At 40.8% G+C, this 19,709-nt stretch overlaps 1 protein-coding gene across 3 annotated transcripts; it reads left to right on the top strand.

The window, feature by feature from the left end:
* The first annotated feature begins 321 nt into the window (after positions 1 to 321).
* On the top strand, positions 322 to 19,402 carry ESM1 (endothelial cell specific molecule 1). 3 transcript variants are annotated; one of them, XM_018574701.1, is made up of 4 exons: positions 322 to 983; positions 13,514 to 13,652; positions 18,420 to 18,441; positions 18,996 to 19,402. In XM_018574701.1, exons 1-4 carry the CDS (start codon positions 668 to 670, stop codon positions 19,086 to 19,088), a joined length of 570 nt encoding a protein of 189 aa, XP_018430203.1. In that variant the 5' UTR covers positions 322 to 667; the 3' UTR covers positions 19,089 to 19,402. The 3 variants fall into 3 exon arrangements, with proteins under 3 accessions (XP_018430203.1, XP_018430201.1, XP_018430204.1); XM_018574699.1 differs by lacking the exon at positions 18,420 to 18,441 and having other exon boundaries at positions 326 to 983; positions 13,514 to 13,663; positions 18,988 to 19,402; XM_018574702.1 differs by lacking the exons at positions 13,514 to 13,652; positions 18,420 to 18,441 and having other exon boundaries at positions 326 to 983; positions 18,988 to 19,402.
* The last annotated feature ends 307 nt before the right edge of the window (positions 19,403 to 19,709 follow it).

Raw genomic sequence — 19,709 nt, 5'->3', positions numbered from 1 at the left:
GAATCATGCAAGGGAAAGCAGCCACCTTAAAACAGGATATCAGGACCAGTGTTCAGTGGACCAGCTGAAACTGCAGGAAACTAAAATGTTTAAACTTCAAGAAGCATCCATAGTAAGGGATTTAGTCAGCATTTGAAATGCTCTTGACTTTAATATCACTTTTGGAATGACAGAACCCTGGCAGACTGATACCCCCAGGTTTGTTCTTTATTCTAAAAAGAAGTTGAGTGCTCCTTTTATTTTCTGCATTGTGCATTTTTAGAAAGTGTCAGCCTCACAAGACAAAATCTTCTATTTCTATTCTCTCTCCTCTCAGACATCCTTAGTCATTGCCTATGGATAGATGTATTATTGTTCTCCTGCAAAAAAAAAAAAAAACTAAAAAAAAATTCTAAACATAACAAATGACATCAGCATGCTTTTCAATTCCTGGATGGCAGCAGCTTGTTAATCCAACCTCCATCCTGGATTTTGTGAAGTAAATGAAGGGAGGCTGGCAGTAGGACAGCACGGCCGGATTGAGGAAGCTGACGATTGACAAGCCAGTGGGAAGACAATGTATAAAGCTGCTAAATTTGTAGATTGATGCTCAGCTACTACTTTGGATTCATTCCTGTCCTCAGCAAGAGGCTGTCAGTGCAGCTTAGTGTCCAAAAGTAAAAAGTCTATGCCATCTGCAGATATGAGGTGTTGCATCTTTGTTGCCTCTCTGCTGATTAACATGCACTTTGGCACTGCATGGAGTTCCCAGTATGCCGTGGATTGTCCAGATCGCTGCGACAGCAACGAATGCAAGAGTACTGTAAGATGCAAGAGGACCGTGCTGGATGACTGTGGATGCTGCAGGGTCTGTGCTGCAGCTGCTGGAGAAACCTGTTACAGGACTGTGTCTGGCATGGATGGAGTTAAATGTGGTCCTGGACTGACTTGCCAGTTTTTTACAGAAGAAGATGATTTCGGAGACGAATTCGGTGTCTGCCGAGGTAATCAAGCTATTTTTATACTGCATAGTGTTATCTCTTCCTTACAGGATAGCAGCAATATTTAAAGACCAATGCCCGGGATTGCATAAAAATTCACAAAGCTTTATCATAATCTTATGGAGGCAATACATAACATTTAGCAAATTCTGGTAAATAAGTACAAGATGGGCTTTCGTGTAGCTTGTTACGATTATTGAATTCAGCTAGTTTTTGTACCTGAATAATGAAGCGGTTTGAACTCACACTTGGGTTGTTTCAATGAATCCTTGAACCTTTCAGTAATGATTCTATACAACAGAGGTAGGCAACCTCGGGACCTCAGCTGTGATAAAACTAAAAAAATTCCATCATGCCTCTGCCTTTAGAAGTCAAACCTGTGGCTGTCAGATTCTTGGGCCTTTTAGTTCTACAACAGCCGAGGTTGCCTACCCCTGGTATAGACAAGTATAAATCATTAATTAATTGCATATTTCTTATGTAGTGAATTTCTAAGAATAGCATAATTTATTGTCTGCTAATTTAGGAGAGCTCTATGTTCATTTCAGGCATGTTTAAATTCAGGGATTTTTTTTTGTTTTAAATGAACCTGTTCACTACATTAAAGGAGAACTATGAGGTGAGTGCTTTTCACTCACCTCATAGTTCTAGCCGACCTGTGACAATGAGACTGTCACAGGTCGGCTCAGTAGATCGGTAGGTGAGCGAACACATACCGTCGTTCGCTCACCTCTCGATCCTGTCACGGCTCTCTGCCGTGACAGGGGAGGGGATGGATTCCCCCCTCCCCGCTCCGATCCGCCAGCGCTGACTGGCGGATCGGACAGGGGAGGGGGCTGGTACAGCTGGCTCTGCCTCTACATAGGCAGAGCCAGCTGTCACTCACGCAGCTGGGCAGATCTCGACATCAATGTCGGGATCCGCTCCGGCTGCGGCGTCTCAGTATACTGAGCTTAGGGTAACGGGAGGACGCTAGTTTGTGTCCTCCCGTTACCCTAAGGAGAACTATGTGGAAAAGCCCAGACCCCATAGTTCTCCTTTAAAATGAGTTTTAGTGCCAATTATAGCAGGAAAGAATGAGTCGCCCTTCACACAGTTGTGTTGTGGTAATGAGTGGTACAATATGTGATGTAACCCAACTCATGGTAATATGCAAACTACGGTGCCAGTCATTGTAAATGGCAATGAGTTGTAGTAACCTGTGATTAAAAAAGGTCACATCCAACTTCTCATGTGCTGCTAGCCCCAAAATTAATAAGCTACCTAAATACAGAAATTAACGCACAGTAGGGGTCATTCATACCTGCCCCATTAGACTGCGTTGGGCAGTGTTGCCCAACACAGTCCCAACATGTAGAAAAGGCAATTTGTCATTTGTCTCATTGCTTCAGTTCACATCAAATAAGTAATCAAAATGATTATTATTTAATAAGTACAAAGTCCAATGATGTGCATTTCATCAGATCTTATCAGTGCAGAGGGGACAAAAGAATAATCATTTCTGATTGATTACTATGGATACTTTGTTTTATATCTATCTGCGTGTATGGATCTCAATTCTAACTGGAGTTGTCCCCTGACAGCATGATAAAATACATTTTGACCTGAAATAGGTATTCAGATCAGGAGTTGTGAATGCTACCTGAGGTCATTGGCTGCATGATGATGCCAGGCCAGTGCTTGAGAACCTATTGAAGCAATAGACACCCAAATAACTAGCATTTAACAATGCAATTAGCAATGCTAGCCTCCCTGTTTTTCTCGGTACATGTTCTCATCCACGAGTGCAGAAACATGTGATATGCAGTAACTTATGGAAAAAAGTCAAAATAGCTTTAAAAAAAAGTATTTAGAACAAAGCTAAAATGTGAGTAGTGGATTAGGGTTACGTCACATTGCACCTTCGTTTTTTTCATCATCAAAGAACACTGAACTATCTTTTCTATATCTATATTAAAAAAGGTAATTTCAAAGCACAGTGTTTAAGGAAACCTGTACTAAAAGAAATATGCATGCTGCCTCTGCTGACCACCGACTGATCCTGCAAGTTCCTTGGCTGTCATGCTTATCCAAATGTATCATTGTCTTCTGACTTGGGACAAGCATGCGAATGAGACATTATTTTCTGTATCCCATAACAAATAAATCACTGCTCCCATTCACATGCTGACTCACCACCTCTAGAGTATCCCAGGTACAGGTACTGAGCATGTCTCCACTCCAATACTTGAAATCCCATTCAATAACCACACTCCATAGGTCTTCACTGAATATTAAAACTTTATTCCAAAGTAACAGGCAAACTGTAGTGTGACGGACCCCCGTACTCAGGATGAGTATGTCCGCCGCTGTCTTCTTCCTTGCTGAGGAGAGATTGGAACCCGCTGATCTGTAGCCCAGTTTCCCCAGTCACTAGCCAAGGCTTGAGTGTAGGGTAAACAAACTCTGGTTTATTGAGAAACTGCACAAACTTTTATACAGAAAGTGATCAGATCAGAATATAATCCCATCACATACCCCCTCCCCTCACCAGAAATCCTGTCTTCACAACACCACAGGTGTCCACCTGCTAAATAGCTCCAGACAGCCATGGCAGGAGCCTGGCCAGAATGTCATTGTTCTGAGCTCCCTCAGAGAACAATGGGAGATAACGAGGGATGGTGCTGATAGTCTTTCCATAACCAGGTCACACAGCATAACGCACTCAAACATAACCCAACACCAATACACATTTAACTCATAAACTGATCACCATGTCGTCACATGTAGATCCTATGGCATAGACCACCTGCCTCTAATGTGTTTCACCTAGAAAGCTTTTCCATAGAGATTATTATCTCTACTATTAATCCTGATGGGTGAAACGCGTTATGGTCTATGCCGGGGAGGGGAGTAATGACAATGTGTCTGTTACTTTGGAATACAGTTTTTATATTTGATGAAGACCCATGGAGTATGCTCTTTACCTCTTTACGCTCTTTTTAGAGCCCAGTGACAGATGTCACCATGACAGATAGAGAGGGAGAATTTCCCCAGGGAGGACACAGTGTGCAATAAAAACCGGCATGGTTCTAACCTTTCACCACTCTATCCATAACTAAAAGAAAAAAAATTAAGACATTTTTTTCTAAAATCAAACATTGATTGTACTACTTACAATGTCTTGCATTGCACTTCCTGGTTTACTGAGACACTGATAAGTAGCGAAGAGCTGTGGCTTGGTGCGAACCCAGTTCGCCTGAATTCACTAAATCTAAATCCCGTGCAAAACTTTGACTGGCACACCCCCCTCCTAGCCGAATCAGTGGCCTGGTGGTATAAGTAGTGGTATATGCTTGTTTTTATTTGAAATATACTATAATATAACATAAAATGACAGAGGCCATAGGCAATTGTTACTGCATTTGGAAACCTTTTTACTAGGTCTATTAAAATATTTGCAATGCTTAAGTTAGTATAATAAAAGCTGACTGCAGCACCTGGAAGTGAGTTCCACAGGGACATACAGACAAGCCGCAGTCACACTTTTGCATGCATGTTGTGCATACTAATGCATATATTATACACATTAATGTGCAGTACAGAAGCACGAGAAGTATGTGTGTTACGATTAATTCTCCATTCATTTTTTTTAAAGATTATATTTATTTATTTATTTATTGTGTAACAAAAACAATAAGGAATTTGGTAAGAGCCACAGAACATACAGTGCAAGTTTCCATTTTCTCCCTTCATAAGCACAAAACCAGCCCATACTGAACTATATTTCGGAGCAACAGATGTATAGTCAGTTACTGAGTAAACTAGTAATGAAGCAATATGGGAAATAGCATGCTCGTGTTCTCTATTCATTTTAAGTGGCTCTCTAATGTACATACATGGGCAAAACAAATGCACTCACCCCATAGCACTGGTGAAAAAAAAAGCAGGTAGGGTTTTTGGCCCATGGATACGTGTTGTAGGCCCAATATAAAATAAATGGATACGTGCAGAGCAAGGTGTGTTGACAAGATTAAAAAACGCTTGCACACGTGTGAATGGGTTGTGCGAGGAACATGGAAGGGACTGTGCAAAAAATTAATCCAACCCCTACTTAATCCCTTGATCTATACATTTCTGTGTTTAGATGTTTGTCTGGATTTGAGCTATGAATAAAAAGCATAGGACTACTTGAAGTTATCTTTCAGCATCAGATGGGTAACATGAAATGATGAACATTATTACAAGCAGGAAACTGCTCATGTTAAGATCACCTGAAGCATCAGGTCTGATTTCATTCAAAATGTTGTATTTTGTCTGAAGTTCTTCTATAATCAGCTAATTTTCAGCTAAAACAGTCACAGCCCCAATCTAACCTATTTATTTGATGCTAAAAGGGCACCCATGGAGTACTCTCTTTACCATTTGTCTTGTAGACAAAACAGGAAATGAGAGGAAATCTCTCCTAGATAAGGGGGCATGCTCCAAGGGTGCCCTTTTAGCATATAATAAATAGGTTAGATTGAGACTGTGTAAATGTTAAAGGAGAACTCCAGACAAAATACAACAGTTTGTCTGACTGAATCAAGTCAGGCAAAATGTTTCTATATAGCTAAATTCCAGGCAAACATCTAAACACAAACATTAAATGCATATAAAATAGCTGTTTTTCCTGCCAAAGGCTTTGTATTTTCTGTCCATCCAGTCCTGAGGCTTACACGGCCTGGCAGGGCATAAGACCTGATTTTTTTTCTGCTACAGTTCAGTAACACTTACATGTCTTGTGATTGAACTGGTGACTGGCCGTTGAAATGAGAAAGAGTAGACTGGTGAGAATATCTCTCTGCTACTCTGCTGTCTACTCCTATCAGCACACTCCTTGCACTGCAGCACAACTGATTTGGCTTCTCGTGTTGCTTCTCCCTTCGTTAGTCTGAGCTCTGCTACACAGGTATTGCAAGAGGCACATAATAGGTCAAATTGAGGTACAGTCAAACAGTCAAACACAATAGATACAAAACATTTTCTATGTCCTGTAATATCCCTCCAGCACCAAACCACCCACAGCCACATAAATAACAGATCATAAATAGTTAAATACTGTTCATATTTAATCACACAGAATGTCTTGGTGATAAATCACAGTGTACAAACAATCACTCCCAGTGGCATGCAGTGCTTCCGACGTGTTTCTCAAGATGCTTCTTCAAGGGACTGGAGATCCCTTAAAGAAACACAGTGCAAAGGTATTTACATTCTTCCTTCCTTGTTAATGGAAGGACTTATGAATAGGGGGATATGTTGGGATAGGCTACATTGTTGTTTACTTCTATCCATCTACCTATAAAATACTGCAGAGTGTGGGGTTGTCTGGCCAGGCCCTGGCGTATACCTTTCCCGGTGATTCCAATAGGCTCCGGTGACGAGGAGAGGGATATTTTCTCTCCTTTGCATTGGCTAACCCTTGTTCGTCCTGTGCACCCTACAGTGAGTACAGGTGGAGTCTGAATGATAAGTATTGAGTGAAGTTATGTATTTGAATGCATTGTTGTAATTCTCTATGAATTATTCATCCCAGTTAGATAAACCAACTCCAGTCCCTTGAAGAAGCATCTTAAGAAACGTATTGGGAGTACTGCATTTTTTTTACGGCAGCAGAACCGCTGGCCAATAGAAAACAGTTGGGCGGAGCTAGCTGTCAGTGCTAGCTCCGCACAATCGTTTTCTATTTATTTTTTTCTACTTTTTTAAACTATTTTTCTGTTCTGCTCGGTCCCACAGAGGGACCGAGTAGAAAAGCCAAGCCAAATTCACTCACTGCTGTTCGCATCTATAAGAATAGACCGAACAGCAGCGAGTAGCCTGCCGGAGGTTCAGCTTAGCCGATCCAGATGTTGGATCGGCCGAGTTGAACTTCTTCTGCACTTCGGGTCCGCCGAACATGCTGAGCACTGTACACATATACCACTGTAACAATAGCACCCGAAGCCACGCGAAGCACGGCTTATTTCAGCGGATATACGGCTGAAATCAGCCGTACCAGCCGGAAGTGAATAGCAGAACAGCGCTCGGCTCACTTCGCTTCAGGTCGGTCATTCACTCGGCTGTCTACGTGGTCTTGACACTCTTTAGACAATGACTCATTGACACTCATATTTATAAACTGTTGTAATTTATACCACTGTAACATGCATACTACTCAACACTGCCTATAGTCCATGGATAAAGAAAAGCAAATATCACCTGATACACAGGGTGGGCTTATTAACTTCACAACTGAGCCCAGTCCCCAGTACTCAGATGCCCAGATGCTTCTTGCAAACATCTTGACCATGCTTGCTGTGACTTTAGATATATTTTTTGATGCTTGTGTACTCCCTATAGCAGGGGTCAGCAACCGGAGGCTCCGGAGCCGTATGTGGCTCTTTCATGCCTCTGCTGCGGCTCCCTGTCCAGGGGCAGAACTACCAAAGGGGCCTTGCTGAGAAAGCGTTGGAATGCTTGACCTTTTGGCGGTCACACATTCCACCGCCAAAAAACTGGGCGGGATTACATTGAAATGTGTGACCACGTCACCAGTCACACATTGTAACGCAGTTACAAACTTTGATAGAACACCGCCATCAGGGGGGTAAGGCCGGTACCCACGTGAGGGGTCTGGGCAGCCTGGGGGGCCTCTTACATGAGTATCAGCTGTATTAGGGGCGGCATGGCAGAGGTGACAGGGGAGGGGGTGGAGGAGGCCAGGCCCCAGCAGCAGGTAAGAGGAGTTGGGAGGAGATAGAGGGAAAGGGACCCCGGCGACCAGCCCACCTGAGGCCCTGCAGAGCCCACCATAGAGAGTCTCAGAGGGGCTGTGCAGGATCTATGGTGTGCTCTGCAGGGTCACTCTCAGGGGACCTCGGTGGGGTCTCAGCTAAGTCCAGAGTCCAGTGCATTACTAAGCCCAGAGTCCAGTGCATTACTAAGCCCAGAGTCCAGTGCATTACTAAGCGCAGAGTCCATTGCGTTACTAAGCCAAGAGTCCATTGAGTTACTAAGCCCAGAGTCCGGTGCGTTACTAAGCCCAGAGTCAGGTGCGTTACTAAGCCCAGAGTCCGGTGCGTTACTAAGCCCAGAGTCCGGTGCGTTACTAAGCCCAGAGTCCGGTGCGTTACTACGCCCAGAGTCTGGTGCGTTACTAAGCCCTGAGTCCAGTGCGTTACTAAGCCCTGAGTCCAGTGCGTTACTAAGCCCAGAGTCCAGTGCGTTACTAAGCCCTGAGTCCGGTGCGTTACTAAGCCCAGAGTCCGGTGCGTTACTAAGCCCAGAGTCTTCATTTTAGATGTCAAAAGGGTTTGTGGCTCCCGGTGTTTTTCTTTTCTGTGGGAAACGGGTCCAAATGGCTCTTTGAGTGTTTAAGGTTGCTGACCCCTGCCCTATAGCAATGGCCTGTGGCTTGTTTTCTCTCCAGAAGTCCAGAACTATCTTTTTTTTTTTTAGCATCTACTTTCTGGCCCATAAATGACACAATCATGTAAATCCTGGATCCTGCATAGTAGTCTTCGAGTAGAACTGCGGCCACTCTATGGACATTCAAGTTAAATACTGTATTCTTAACAAGCAGTAAAAATAATTTAGAGTAGACCTTCAATGACTTATGTAACTGCAGACACTGTGTAGCAATTCATCCTTACAAGGTTAACTAATGTTTCAATGCCTGTCAGTCAATTTATACATGCACAAGCACAACATTCTGTAGTGGAACTAAATAACATCATGCACATTTTGCTAAATCCAATTGCTTTTGCAATATATCATGCTTATAATTCCCATTTGTGCTGCCTCTGCCTGAGACTGAACGATGTGGAGGGTAGAGCTATCTGATGCTTCCCCTTTCTATACGGGAGCTCTAGAGAAAGTTAAAAAGAAAAATACCCCATTTCTTCTTGTAGTGGGACTTCTTTGAGGAAGTGGCCTTTGGGTGTGATATGTGGGCATGTAAATAATAGAACAGTGAAGGATCTAGCTGGGTGTGATTAGGAGGGACTGGGTAGTGTTTGTCATAAGATGAATGACATTAATGTCGTCAGGGGACTGTGCCAATGTGGATGAATGGGGTTATCTTGCTATGCTGTAGTCCAAACTCACACAGTGCCTGCATATGGTGGCAATAGGAATCAGGAGAGGGGTGGAAGTCATCATTGCAGCAGAGGATGTAATAAAGTTCACAGAAGAAGCACTAAAGACTCACAAGCACATAAGCATTAGCTTATTATGGTGTGATTTTTACATGCATTTTTCACTTGTTAAAGCATTTTAGTTCAGGCCATTCAAAAACAGGTTACTAGGAAGAAGAGTTGGTTGTTATCCATGATGTGAATAAAAATTTCAAGTTCCCCCAGTAAAGTCTATTGGGTGTGCTTTCCTGTGCCAAAGAAACTCCTTTAGCCAACAAAATGGCAGCACATCACTCAGATGTGAATAGGCCCCATTAAATTAATTGGAAATCTCATGCAGAGGGTTGTCGCACTGCTGGAAGTGTGCTTCCAATCGCTTAGGTTTGAAGACTGACAGACTGCCAGATCACTGTTGGAATGGGGAAAGGGAGTGAGCTGAGCAGGAGAAATACAACTAAAAGCACTTTCTGCTGTGAACTTTGGGAATTAATTGATCCACAATTCTTGCAGCTACAAAGGTCAGTGAGGATTTGTTAAGCTTAGATACTGCTTGTTAACAGTTTTGAAAGTCCATAGCCTGGCCGCAGTTCAACTTTTCATGTTACTTGCTGTGTGTATACTAGCTGTCTCACAAAACTGCTTCTACTTGCCTTCAGTAGACTCCTAAAATGCTCCTCATAGCCTAGTCACCATGCCTTTACTGGAGCTCTGTGTCTTGCTAATAATAAAAGATTGAGGGCCTGTTCACACGACATACTGCATTCATCACACAGTCCTCATAGGATGAACACAATGGATCGCATAAACAACGCCTCTCTGCGATCTGGGGCAGGAGGGGGCATGGTGGTGCCATTCTGCCTGCCTGCAGTGTGATTGCCCACACCGAAACACGTGGTACCGCAATGCCCTGTGTTCCAGTGCAGTTCAATCGCAAAAAAAGAGTAATGAACACACTGGATGTTGTAAACGTTCCCTCAGTGTGAACGTTGCTGTTTATACATACAGTATATACATAAATGTGATGAATTTGTTGATGCAGATTTAAAGATGCAGAGTTAATGATAGGTCCTCTTAAGGCACACATCATAAAACATTTTTTTACTATTGGGATTTATTAAAACCTAAAATCCATGAACATTAAACTGCATAGGCTGTGCAATTGGAAAGATAATTTCTGAGCACATTTAAGGACTGAAGGAATCCAACTATTGCTTAACTTGAAACTCAGTTCCAACAATATTTATCTGTTTAATTATTTCCATATTGCCATTCTTCCCCACTCATTCCTGAAAGGATTATTTTTTATTGTATCACATTGTTGATCCATATTCATGTAACATATAAATCATTTTGAGGTTAAGCTTAGTGTCTCTTGACAGTCATATAATTGCTTTCATTTAACTTTTGAATAACATAGTCTTTTCATTCTGAGAAGACATGAAGTTAATCTGGAATCTGCATTTAACATCCAATGCTAAGTATCATTGCCCCAAAAAATTAATTAACGCAGTCTTATAGACCGTATATAATTCTCCAAAACTGGACTGTAACCATCAGCAGTAGTTTCTAGTCATTTATAGGATATCTGCTATGGATATAGGTTATATTTTAAATAATCCCATATACAATTTCTACAAAAGAGCAAGGAAAATTATGTCTCTAAATTAACAACATCTAGCCTGCTGTGTCTAACATGCAGGCAGATTTTAAATAAAGATTTCAGCTAATGCAATTTAAATACAGCTGACACAAGCACAAGCATTGTAATTAATGTTAATATCATCTTTTTTTGTCCCCTGCATAGTAATGCTCAGACTGGGAGAGTAAGGATCAGCACAAATCTTGACAGTGATTTGTTGGCTAAAGGAGAGAGCTAGAGTTGCCACCTGTCCGGGATTCACCCGTACACTCCGGGTTTTGAATGATGTTTCCGGGTGTCATGGCAGATGAGACCCGGACACATGATGTCAGGCAGACAGGGGCAACCAAAATTAAGATAGGGGCTACTGCCCCCGCCCACTGAAAATAGTCTTGACTGTGATATTTACTCATGAATGGGTGGCGCTATTTATATATGAATAAGCCGTGACTCATTCTCGCCAAAACATTTCCGTGTGTCGCTTAAAGTATTCGGGTTTTGCTGATAGAAAAGGTGGCAACCTTAGAGAGAGCAGTGTGCTATTTCTCCTTCATTGTCCAATCAGCAGTTTGCTGCTGTGTTCTTGAGGTTAAGGGGACACTGTTACCTTGCTCAAGTGACAGTGTCCCTGCAAATGGGTCTGCTGACTCCCTAATACTCTACTTGCCTGCACTCCCTCATTGCTTCATCAGAGAAGGCACTGAAACCAGCTGTGTCAACAACCCGGGGGGAACAGTGATGTCACTCCCACGGCCATATATCCATGCTCTTTTCTAGCGATTGACTGGTAGGCCCAAGCCGTAGGGGAAGGAGGTCAAATGTTCCCCTATACTTTGAAGCACTGAGTATTATTGACATCTGCAAGTAAGGAGCAGTGTGCTCAAGCAAGGTGAGTATATGGTGGGTTGGGGTGGCCCTTTGCAGTTTTCATGTCACTGTGCCCTGCATGGTCAAGGTGACAGTGTCTCTTTAAGGAACTGTTTGTGCTATTTGGTTCACAAAAGGCAGTCGTGGGAGTAAAAATCCAATGCATTTAGCTGCTTGTCTGGGATTCTGCTGTACAGTACTATATAATTTTCATTATAAAGGTAGGGCACTTGATTGTGACAAGAGACCTGTCTTTATAACCCTTACCCTATGATCTAAGGCTATGGTCACAGAAGACCATTCATTGTCTGCAGGGGGATTGCTACCATCCTAACATACCCAGGACACCTTGAGGTTTGTAGATACCTTAGGGAAATGTAAAAGTGCCACCCTGTGGTGCATTGTGGGTGTGCCTACATTTAATTAGTGATGGTAAAAATGGGAGAATTGCCAACAGGCAGTACATTACATTACACTAAATCACCTATACAGCAGGACATAGCGGCACAATCTCTACCTACATTACTGCTCCCACTGTGACTTTAAATATGTGCCTGTTATAATAATATATGCTTATAAATTCCCCAACCCTTCTATAATCCCCTCACCCTTTATGATTAATCACTGTGATACTATGGTGAATTGTATCAGGGGTTAGAGCACATTTTGGGGGGAAATATGAGCTGTTCTGAACAATAAAGCTCAGTTGAATGCTGACACAATCTGAAGGAACAAGTCCCTATAGCAGGCACAGCACCCACAGCTAGTTTGTGCAGGTAAAAAAGCCTTAAGCGGTAATATTTGACCTATTAACTTATATTACAGCTTGTGGCTTTCATATACATTATACATATCTGGCATTCACAGCAAAGAAATATAACAGCAATTGTAGGCTTAAAACCTAGGGCGCCTAGAAGAAGACCCATAGTTTTTACCCTGGATGCCTAGGGCTAGCATTGACACTGGATAAGAGATTCTCACAAAAAGTGCTATTTTTGGCATATTCCTTTAACTAAAACACTTGAGATGATCAAATATGCATTATGTAATGATTTTTTTTTTTTTAAAAGCTAAACTTTATGATAAGGACATTTTGTCTAAATATGACAGTATGACAGGCAAGCAGCTATTATTATTAGACCTCGTCCCGTCTTTTTTTCTCTCTACGTATCCATTTTCAGGCCTTTACAATAAGTGCAAAAAGTATTAATAACCTTCGATTCATTTCCACCTGATATTTATCATGGTACTAAGAATACAAAACTTTGAAAGAAATTGACAGGGTTATTGACAAAAGGGTGAAGCGTTTGGGGAAGGCAGGAGAAGTGAACAATCTAGGCCAAAATAGCTGATTTGGAACAATTCTCCAATTCAGCTCACTTTGCAGTTCAGCTATGTTGTCCTAGATTGTTCACTTCTCCTGCCTTCTCCAAACTCTTCACTCTTTTGTGAATAACCCGTAAAATTTTATTTTAAGGAAATCTTGTTCTGTACTGTTCCTGGATTATTACATCCAAGTAATACTCTCAGAACATATATCTGTTTTCAATTAAAATATGTCTAACAAACTATTTATGAGTGTAAACATCCTGAAAATATAAAAAATGTAATAAATAAATAATACATTTAAATTTGTTTTAAATAAATATATAACTGGATTAAGTGATCATGCTGGAACTGGAATGTTCCATTTAACACCAACTATCCTTTAAAGAGATAGTATGAAAGCTGCCATTGCTGAGCTTTTGCACTGAAAGTACTGGTTCGCTGGCCGTCATGCTTGCTGCTTCAATGCCTTTGGTACTTTGGTACTGATGTCCTGCTCTTTGTATTAAATATATAAAAAAATAAGATTGTAATGATTCTATTTGTTTCATTTTATGTTACAGAATGTCCATATGGCACCTACGGAATGGAATGCAGAGGAACCTGCAATTGTCCATCTGGAATTTGTGATCGTGTGACAGGAAAGTGTCTGAAATTTCCATTCATCCAATTTACAGGAGCCAAACCAGCTAGTAAACTAAAGCCTAATCCTGGTAAGATTCCTTTTCAATGTTCTGGATACTGTTTATATTATGGAATTAAAGGTGGTGCTAAAAAAGACCCTGTGACACAAAGGGGAATTCATAACAACTGGAGCAGACAGAATCTGGAGCAGGTGTCAATGGCAACCAATCAGATTTTGTCTTTAATTTTCAAATCTTAGATGAACAAAGCAAAAGGAGAGGTTGATTGGTTGCCATGGGCAACTGGTCCAAATTCTGTCTGCTTCAATTTTTTATGAATTCTCTTCAGTGCGTGCAAATAACCCCCAGGAAATTGTATTTGCCCAGCCATGCTCTGATGCTGGCTTACCATCAAAGTTACCATCAAACTCCCTTGTGTGACATTGTTTGTAAGTGGCCAATGACAGTGTCTGTACAATGTTACATGTGAGGATTACATGACATCTCCCCTCTGTCTAAGCTCTGTCACCAACTGACAGCGGAGCTTAAGTCGACCATACACATAAAACGCACTAGTCTGAATGAAAGAAATCATTGTATTCCCACCATCCAGGCTAAACAGCGAGGATGTATGAATCGCCCCTGCTGGCTACTGTATTCTAACAGCCAATACCTTTAGCTCTATAAATACCCAATTAGCGACTTCTGCTGATTGGCTGCAGTCACTGTTCAGCCAGCTTTTATTTGCCCTGCTCCTTAGATTTTTTTAATCCATGTTTGTTGAGCCTGGTGATGTCGGAATTGCCCAATATTTGAGCCATGTATATCCAGCATTAGACAGGCTGGCTGTGACAGTGGGGAGATGCCAAGGGAGTGAGTATCAGTGAGCTCAGTCAGTATTATAGCCTGGGGCATTCAGCTATCTGCCAGCAGTGTCGCTGTTTGGATAAAGTGTTAAATGGAAGACCACCAGCACTCACGGGAGTAAACTGCTACATTCTTGTTTTTTTTTAATTGAAATCTCATCACATGTGTCACATAAGCCAACATTTTGTGGGGCCACACAGGGTCCCATCACTATGTCATCCTACAGAAGGGAACCTGCGTGGCCCTGAAACATTGGCTTATGTGACACGTGACAAGATTTCAGCAAAAAGAACAAGGATTTAAACTCTTACTCCTGTGAGTGCTGGTGGTCTTCCATTTAACACTTTATCTAAACAGGGACACTGTCTGCAGATAGCCCGCTACCCCAGGATTTAATACTCACTGAGCTCACTGATACTCACTCCCTCGGCACCTCTTCACTGTCACACCCAGCCTGCCTAACGGTGGATATATGTGGCTCAAATTTTGAACAATTCCAACATCCCTAACATCACATATCATCACATAAGTAGTGATTTTGCATTTAACCCTTTGAAGTAACATGGCGCTATCCGTTTCATCTCTGATAATAATTTCAAGGTTACAACGCTGTATGCAGCACAGGTGATCTGCAACAACTGTGTTTGGAAAAAGTGATGGCGTCTCATTATTATGGCCAATCCTAGATTTTACAGGAAACAAATAAATGTCTAGATTGCTGTGAATGATATTTCAAACCATGACAGTCATGTTGATGAACTGGGAGTGGAGAAGTCTGAAGAGTGATTGAAGGCAAGCAGTAGAAAGGGCTGACATGCAGAGACCTGGTGTATTTCACTCTCTCTCTTAAACAGCACAGCTGTCATTTTGTCATTCCAGGCCTGTTATGGATTCAGACTGAAAGCTTTCAGTATTTCTGAGGAAATGTATTAAAATGCAAATCAAAGATTTGCAGTACATTAGGGCTGCTTTGTAATACTTGAATAAGGACGACAGAGACTCAGTAAAAAAAACATTAACTGAGCACATCATTTCTTGTTTTCTTACATCTATTCTGTGTAATTTTTCATCATCTGATGAGATGCTGGGTGAGATAATTATGCATTTTTTTACCCAAACTCCAAAGTACAAAAAAAAACCTCACTGTACGGTATGTCTTTGTGCGTGTCTAAAACTCTATAGTATATATTTCGATTCATGCAGTTCTCCAGTATTAAATAGCCACACATATCAAGTATACATTTAGATTAACTAGAAAGGAGTTACAGCCCATTTACACTAGCACATTGGGGAAACACATGCGTGTTTAGTATGCAGTAATGCATGTTTAACATGTTGCGTTAACAAGCCTATTCACTTTGAATGGGCTGCCAAAGTTCCACAACGTACATAAACCAGATTTTTTAATGCAAATATGATCCACCATGACAGACACACACATTATGTTAATAGGTGGGATTGCCAAGATTTACCAAAACACTGATGAATATGCAATATGGCTACCAATGCATTAATGTCTAGTTACTGTGATTTATTTTTTTGTTATCATTGTTATCATGTAGCAAGCTTTATAAACACACAGAAACAATTTTACATGTTCTTACTTAAGTTTGGTTTACCTGAATAAGGTCTTAAAGCAGATTGCATTGCTGAGCCTTGAATTACACATTTCATTTTAATTGCAGGTCAACGTACCCAAAAAGCTTTTTATGCACTGCCACGAAACTCTTTGGTGTGGACAGATGCCTTAAAAATAATGAGGGGATTTACTAAAACTGGAGCATAGAGGATCTGGAGCATCTGTGCACTATAACCAATCAGCTTCTAACTCTAACTTGTTCAGTTAAGTTTTGAAAATGAAAGCTAGAAGCTGATTGGTTGCCTTCGGATTTTGTCTGGTCAAGTGTTAATAAATTCACCTCAATGAATTGTCTCTTGCTCATGCAATTTGCTGCATTTGAAAATGAAGCAAGAAATGTTAATTTGCAGCCATTGTCATGAGAGGAATTTATTATGTTTTAGTGAAATCTGCTGTGTTTTTGCTGCTGCCATTTACTGTATGCGCTTAGTCCAATGAACAAAACAGCCTACACTTTGTTTCAGTTTATTTGTTATAGATGTCCTGAAGATTGAGCTAATGGTAGTCATGTCTATCATAGCTATTCACAAAAGGGTTAATTATTTTAGCAATATAGGGCAAAATAGTTGATTTGTTAACATTCCCTGATTCAGCTCACTTTCCAGTTCAGCTATGTTGTCATAGATTGAAAAACAGCTTTCTTTAATGTTTCAGTTGATTGCATACTGCTGGAAATAGGATACAGAGATCCTTGTGTAGAAACAGCTCTGTTTGCTGTGATAACGTCCCGTAAATGTAAAGATTAATGGTCTCCTTGTGTGTGAGCACAGCAGTAGTAAATCTCCAAGTGTACCATTTAAAAGTCCAACATATGAGTACTCATATGCACCATGTAGTTCCGGGCCCGTTCGTCTCAGATGGCTGTAGTATTCCAGGTCTTCTAGTTCAAAGTAACAACTTGCAGATAAGCTGATTTGCGAAACTGGGGATGTCAACTGAAATCTAAGGAGAACTATGGGGAAAAACACTGACCCCATAGTTCTCCTTTAAAGAAAGCTATTTAGCAACATCATTGCACATAACGCATATTACTTCCATATTACTTGGAAAGGATACTTTGCCTTCAGCAGAAAATGTTGTGTTCTTTGCGATATTGTAACATCTCCTTTCATTCAGCGCTGTCAGCCTTATCTCTAGAGCTACACTGGTTCATATGCTCACATTAATCAGCTGGTCCATGGTTGTCTGTCTTTGTAGTGAGTGTGTCTTTGATCATTAACTGTTTTTTAACCCTGGGTTTTTTGGTGGTGGATTGCTGGTCTGTGTTTTTGACCCGTATTTTAAAATATGATAAATACAAATTTATATTTTTGTACTACAGTTGGCATTCCGACCCTTTTTCTACTGCCTTTGATCTGATCTTCTGTAGATCGTTTCATTCCTTTTTTCTAGCATGTTGTCATAGATTGTTCACTTCTCCTGCCTTCACCAAACTCTTCGCCCTTCGCCTCTTTTACTGAATGGACATGGCTGAATAGACAATATAAACAATATTTCTGCACTAATCATTTAAAGAAAAAAAGAAAGGCAATCATTTGGTGGTTAGATATATTTATAATTACCATAATGGCTTATTGATCATTAGCTAAATGCCAATATTTACGAAGTTTGCAAAAGGCTACAGGTTCACCATCAGAAATAAGGAATGCCTATGAAGCAGTGCACAGCCTTTTCCCTTGTCCACTGAGTCACAAGAGCCAATAATGAAGGAATAGCAGCCATATTGTCAGAGTGTGTTGGAAATTTGAGGGAAAGCTGTGCAGGGAGAGATCATTTTTTTAATTATTTTTATTACATTTTTGGGGGCATTGGTTCATGTCCTCCATGGCAGTGCTTGGCTGCCCATGTCTTTTGTTTGACAATAAATTGCTTATTAGCTAACAAACAGGCAGAATGGAATAATAAGATTCACCCCACCATGGACTTGAATGGGGTTTGCCACAAAGTTTACAAAAGTCAAGCAAAATTCATGAAACTGTTTTTCAAATGCCTTAACGATTAAAAAAATGTATCCTATTTGTGTATCACTTGGCTGTAGATCCTCAAATCATCTCTGAATTCATTCTGACACTGTCCTTCCTTCTAATCTATAGGGTGGCTAGTTTTGTTCCCCATAGTCCCAGTGTGTGTTGTTAAAGGATAATTAAACCCTCACGTTTTTTTGCATATATCTACTGCTAGCAAGCAGTAGATATATGCAAAAACATGTAAAAAAAAAAAAAAGTTTACAAAAAGGGTTCAAATTTACTTGTGCATGCACAGTTCAGATCTTCGGCCGGGAAACGCAAGGTAAGTGAATGCAGGCAGCGTGCACCAGCACAGACTTTGTGGGACAGGAAGTGCCAGGAAGACAGAACAGTCAGCGCTGGATCTGAGAACGGCACCAGCGCTGGAGGAACTCCTGAAAACTACAGGAAAGAAGAGGATAATCGGATAAGGAGGCATCATTTAAGGTAAGTCCTTACATTAGCACTGGGAGGGGGGGTGGAAAAAGGTTTTGCCTTTAATGTCACTTTAAGTAGCCACCTCTCAAAGCTCGCTCCCGGAAGACTACATAAACATGACATTTTAGTCACAGGAGTGAGCTTGGAATGGTGGTTTAGTCACAGGAGTGAGCTTGGAATGGTGGTTACTTTACAAAACACACAGGACCATAGGGAACCAAAGTAGCCGCTCCCCAAAAGGAAGGACCGTATCAGCACCAATTCATTGATGATCTACAGCAGAGTGACACAAATAAGCTACATTTTTGTTAATATGGTACTTGAATGCATTTTTAAGATTTAACTCCTGAGGTTAGTGTCAGCTTAAAGCAAATCACACAGTTTTGTACATATCAAGCTTTGAGCCTTCAAACAATTGCCAAATATTCGAGAAAAAAGTTAAACTTTGTTTTTATTAATTTTAGATTCTGAGATGGCTTCTGGAGATGGAAACAGTGTCAAGCAAGAACTTGCCAAGGAGAAATCTTCTCGCTCACCTGGAATAAAGTGGCTAAACCCACGCTGATTTTCTATTTATAATTCTCTATAAGAACTTCCTTGAGGATTTGAGGCTGAAAAAGTGCAAACAATACAATGGAATACCACCAGAAGGGGCAGGATGTATCGCTTTTTGGGTGGTCAACTGACACTGTTAATTTATAGGAATAAAAAAAGTTATTAGAGACGGTGAAGGTCATTGCAAGTCTGATATATATCTTTGTTCCGTAATGCAAACATTTGTTCAGTCTAAATCCTTCTTGTAAATGTGTAGTTATATAAACTTTATTTTGGTTTGTTTTTCAAGGATGTTTAAATGTTGGATATAGCTGATTGTTCTCATGTGTATTTAAATAAATGCTTAAATGCTTTCTATGTTAGTCTCTGCTACCTTATAAAGTAAATTTTTTATATTAACTCATTAGCCATGAATTCCATATACTGCACTGATATTACCCACAAGCATGAAAAAGCTCTATGCAATTATAATTAGTACAGTGGCAAGAAAAAGTATGGGAACCCCTTGGAATGAACTAGTTTTCTGCAGTAATTCGCCATAAAATGTGATCTGATTCTCATCTAAGTCACAACAATAGACAAACACAATGCGCTAAAGGTGCCCATACACTGCACGATTATCGTACGATAA

The sequence above is a fragment of the Nanorana parkeri genome, unplaced genomic scaffold (assembly GCF_000935625.1).
Source record: "Nanorana parkeri isolate BGI_ZX_2015 unplaced genomic scaffold, ASM93562v1 scaffold3172, whole genome shotgun sequence".
In the NCBI taxonomy this organism is placed as follows: Eukaryota; Metazoa; Chordata; class Amphibia; order Anura; family Dicroglossidae; genus Nanorana; species Nanorana parkeri.
This window is presented reverse-complemented; position numbering and strand designations above follow the sequence as displayed.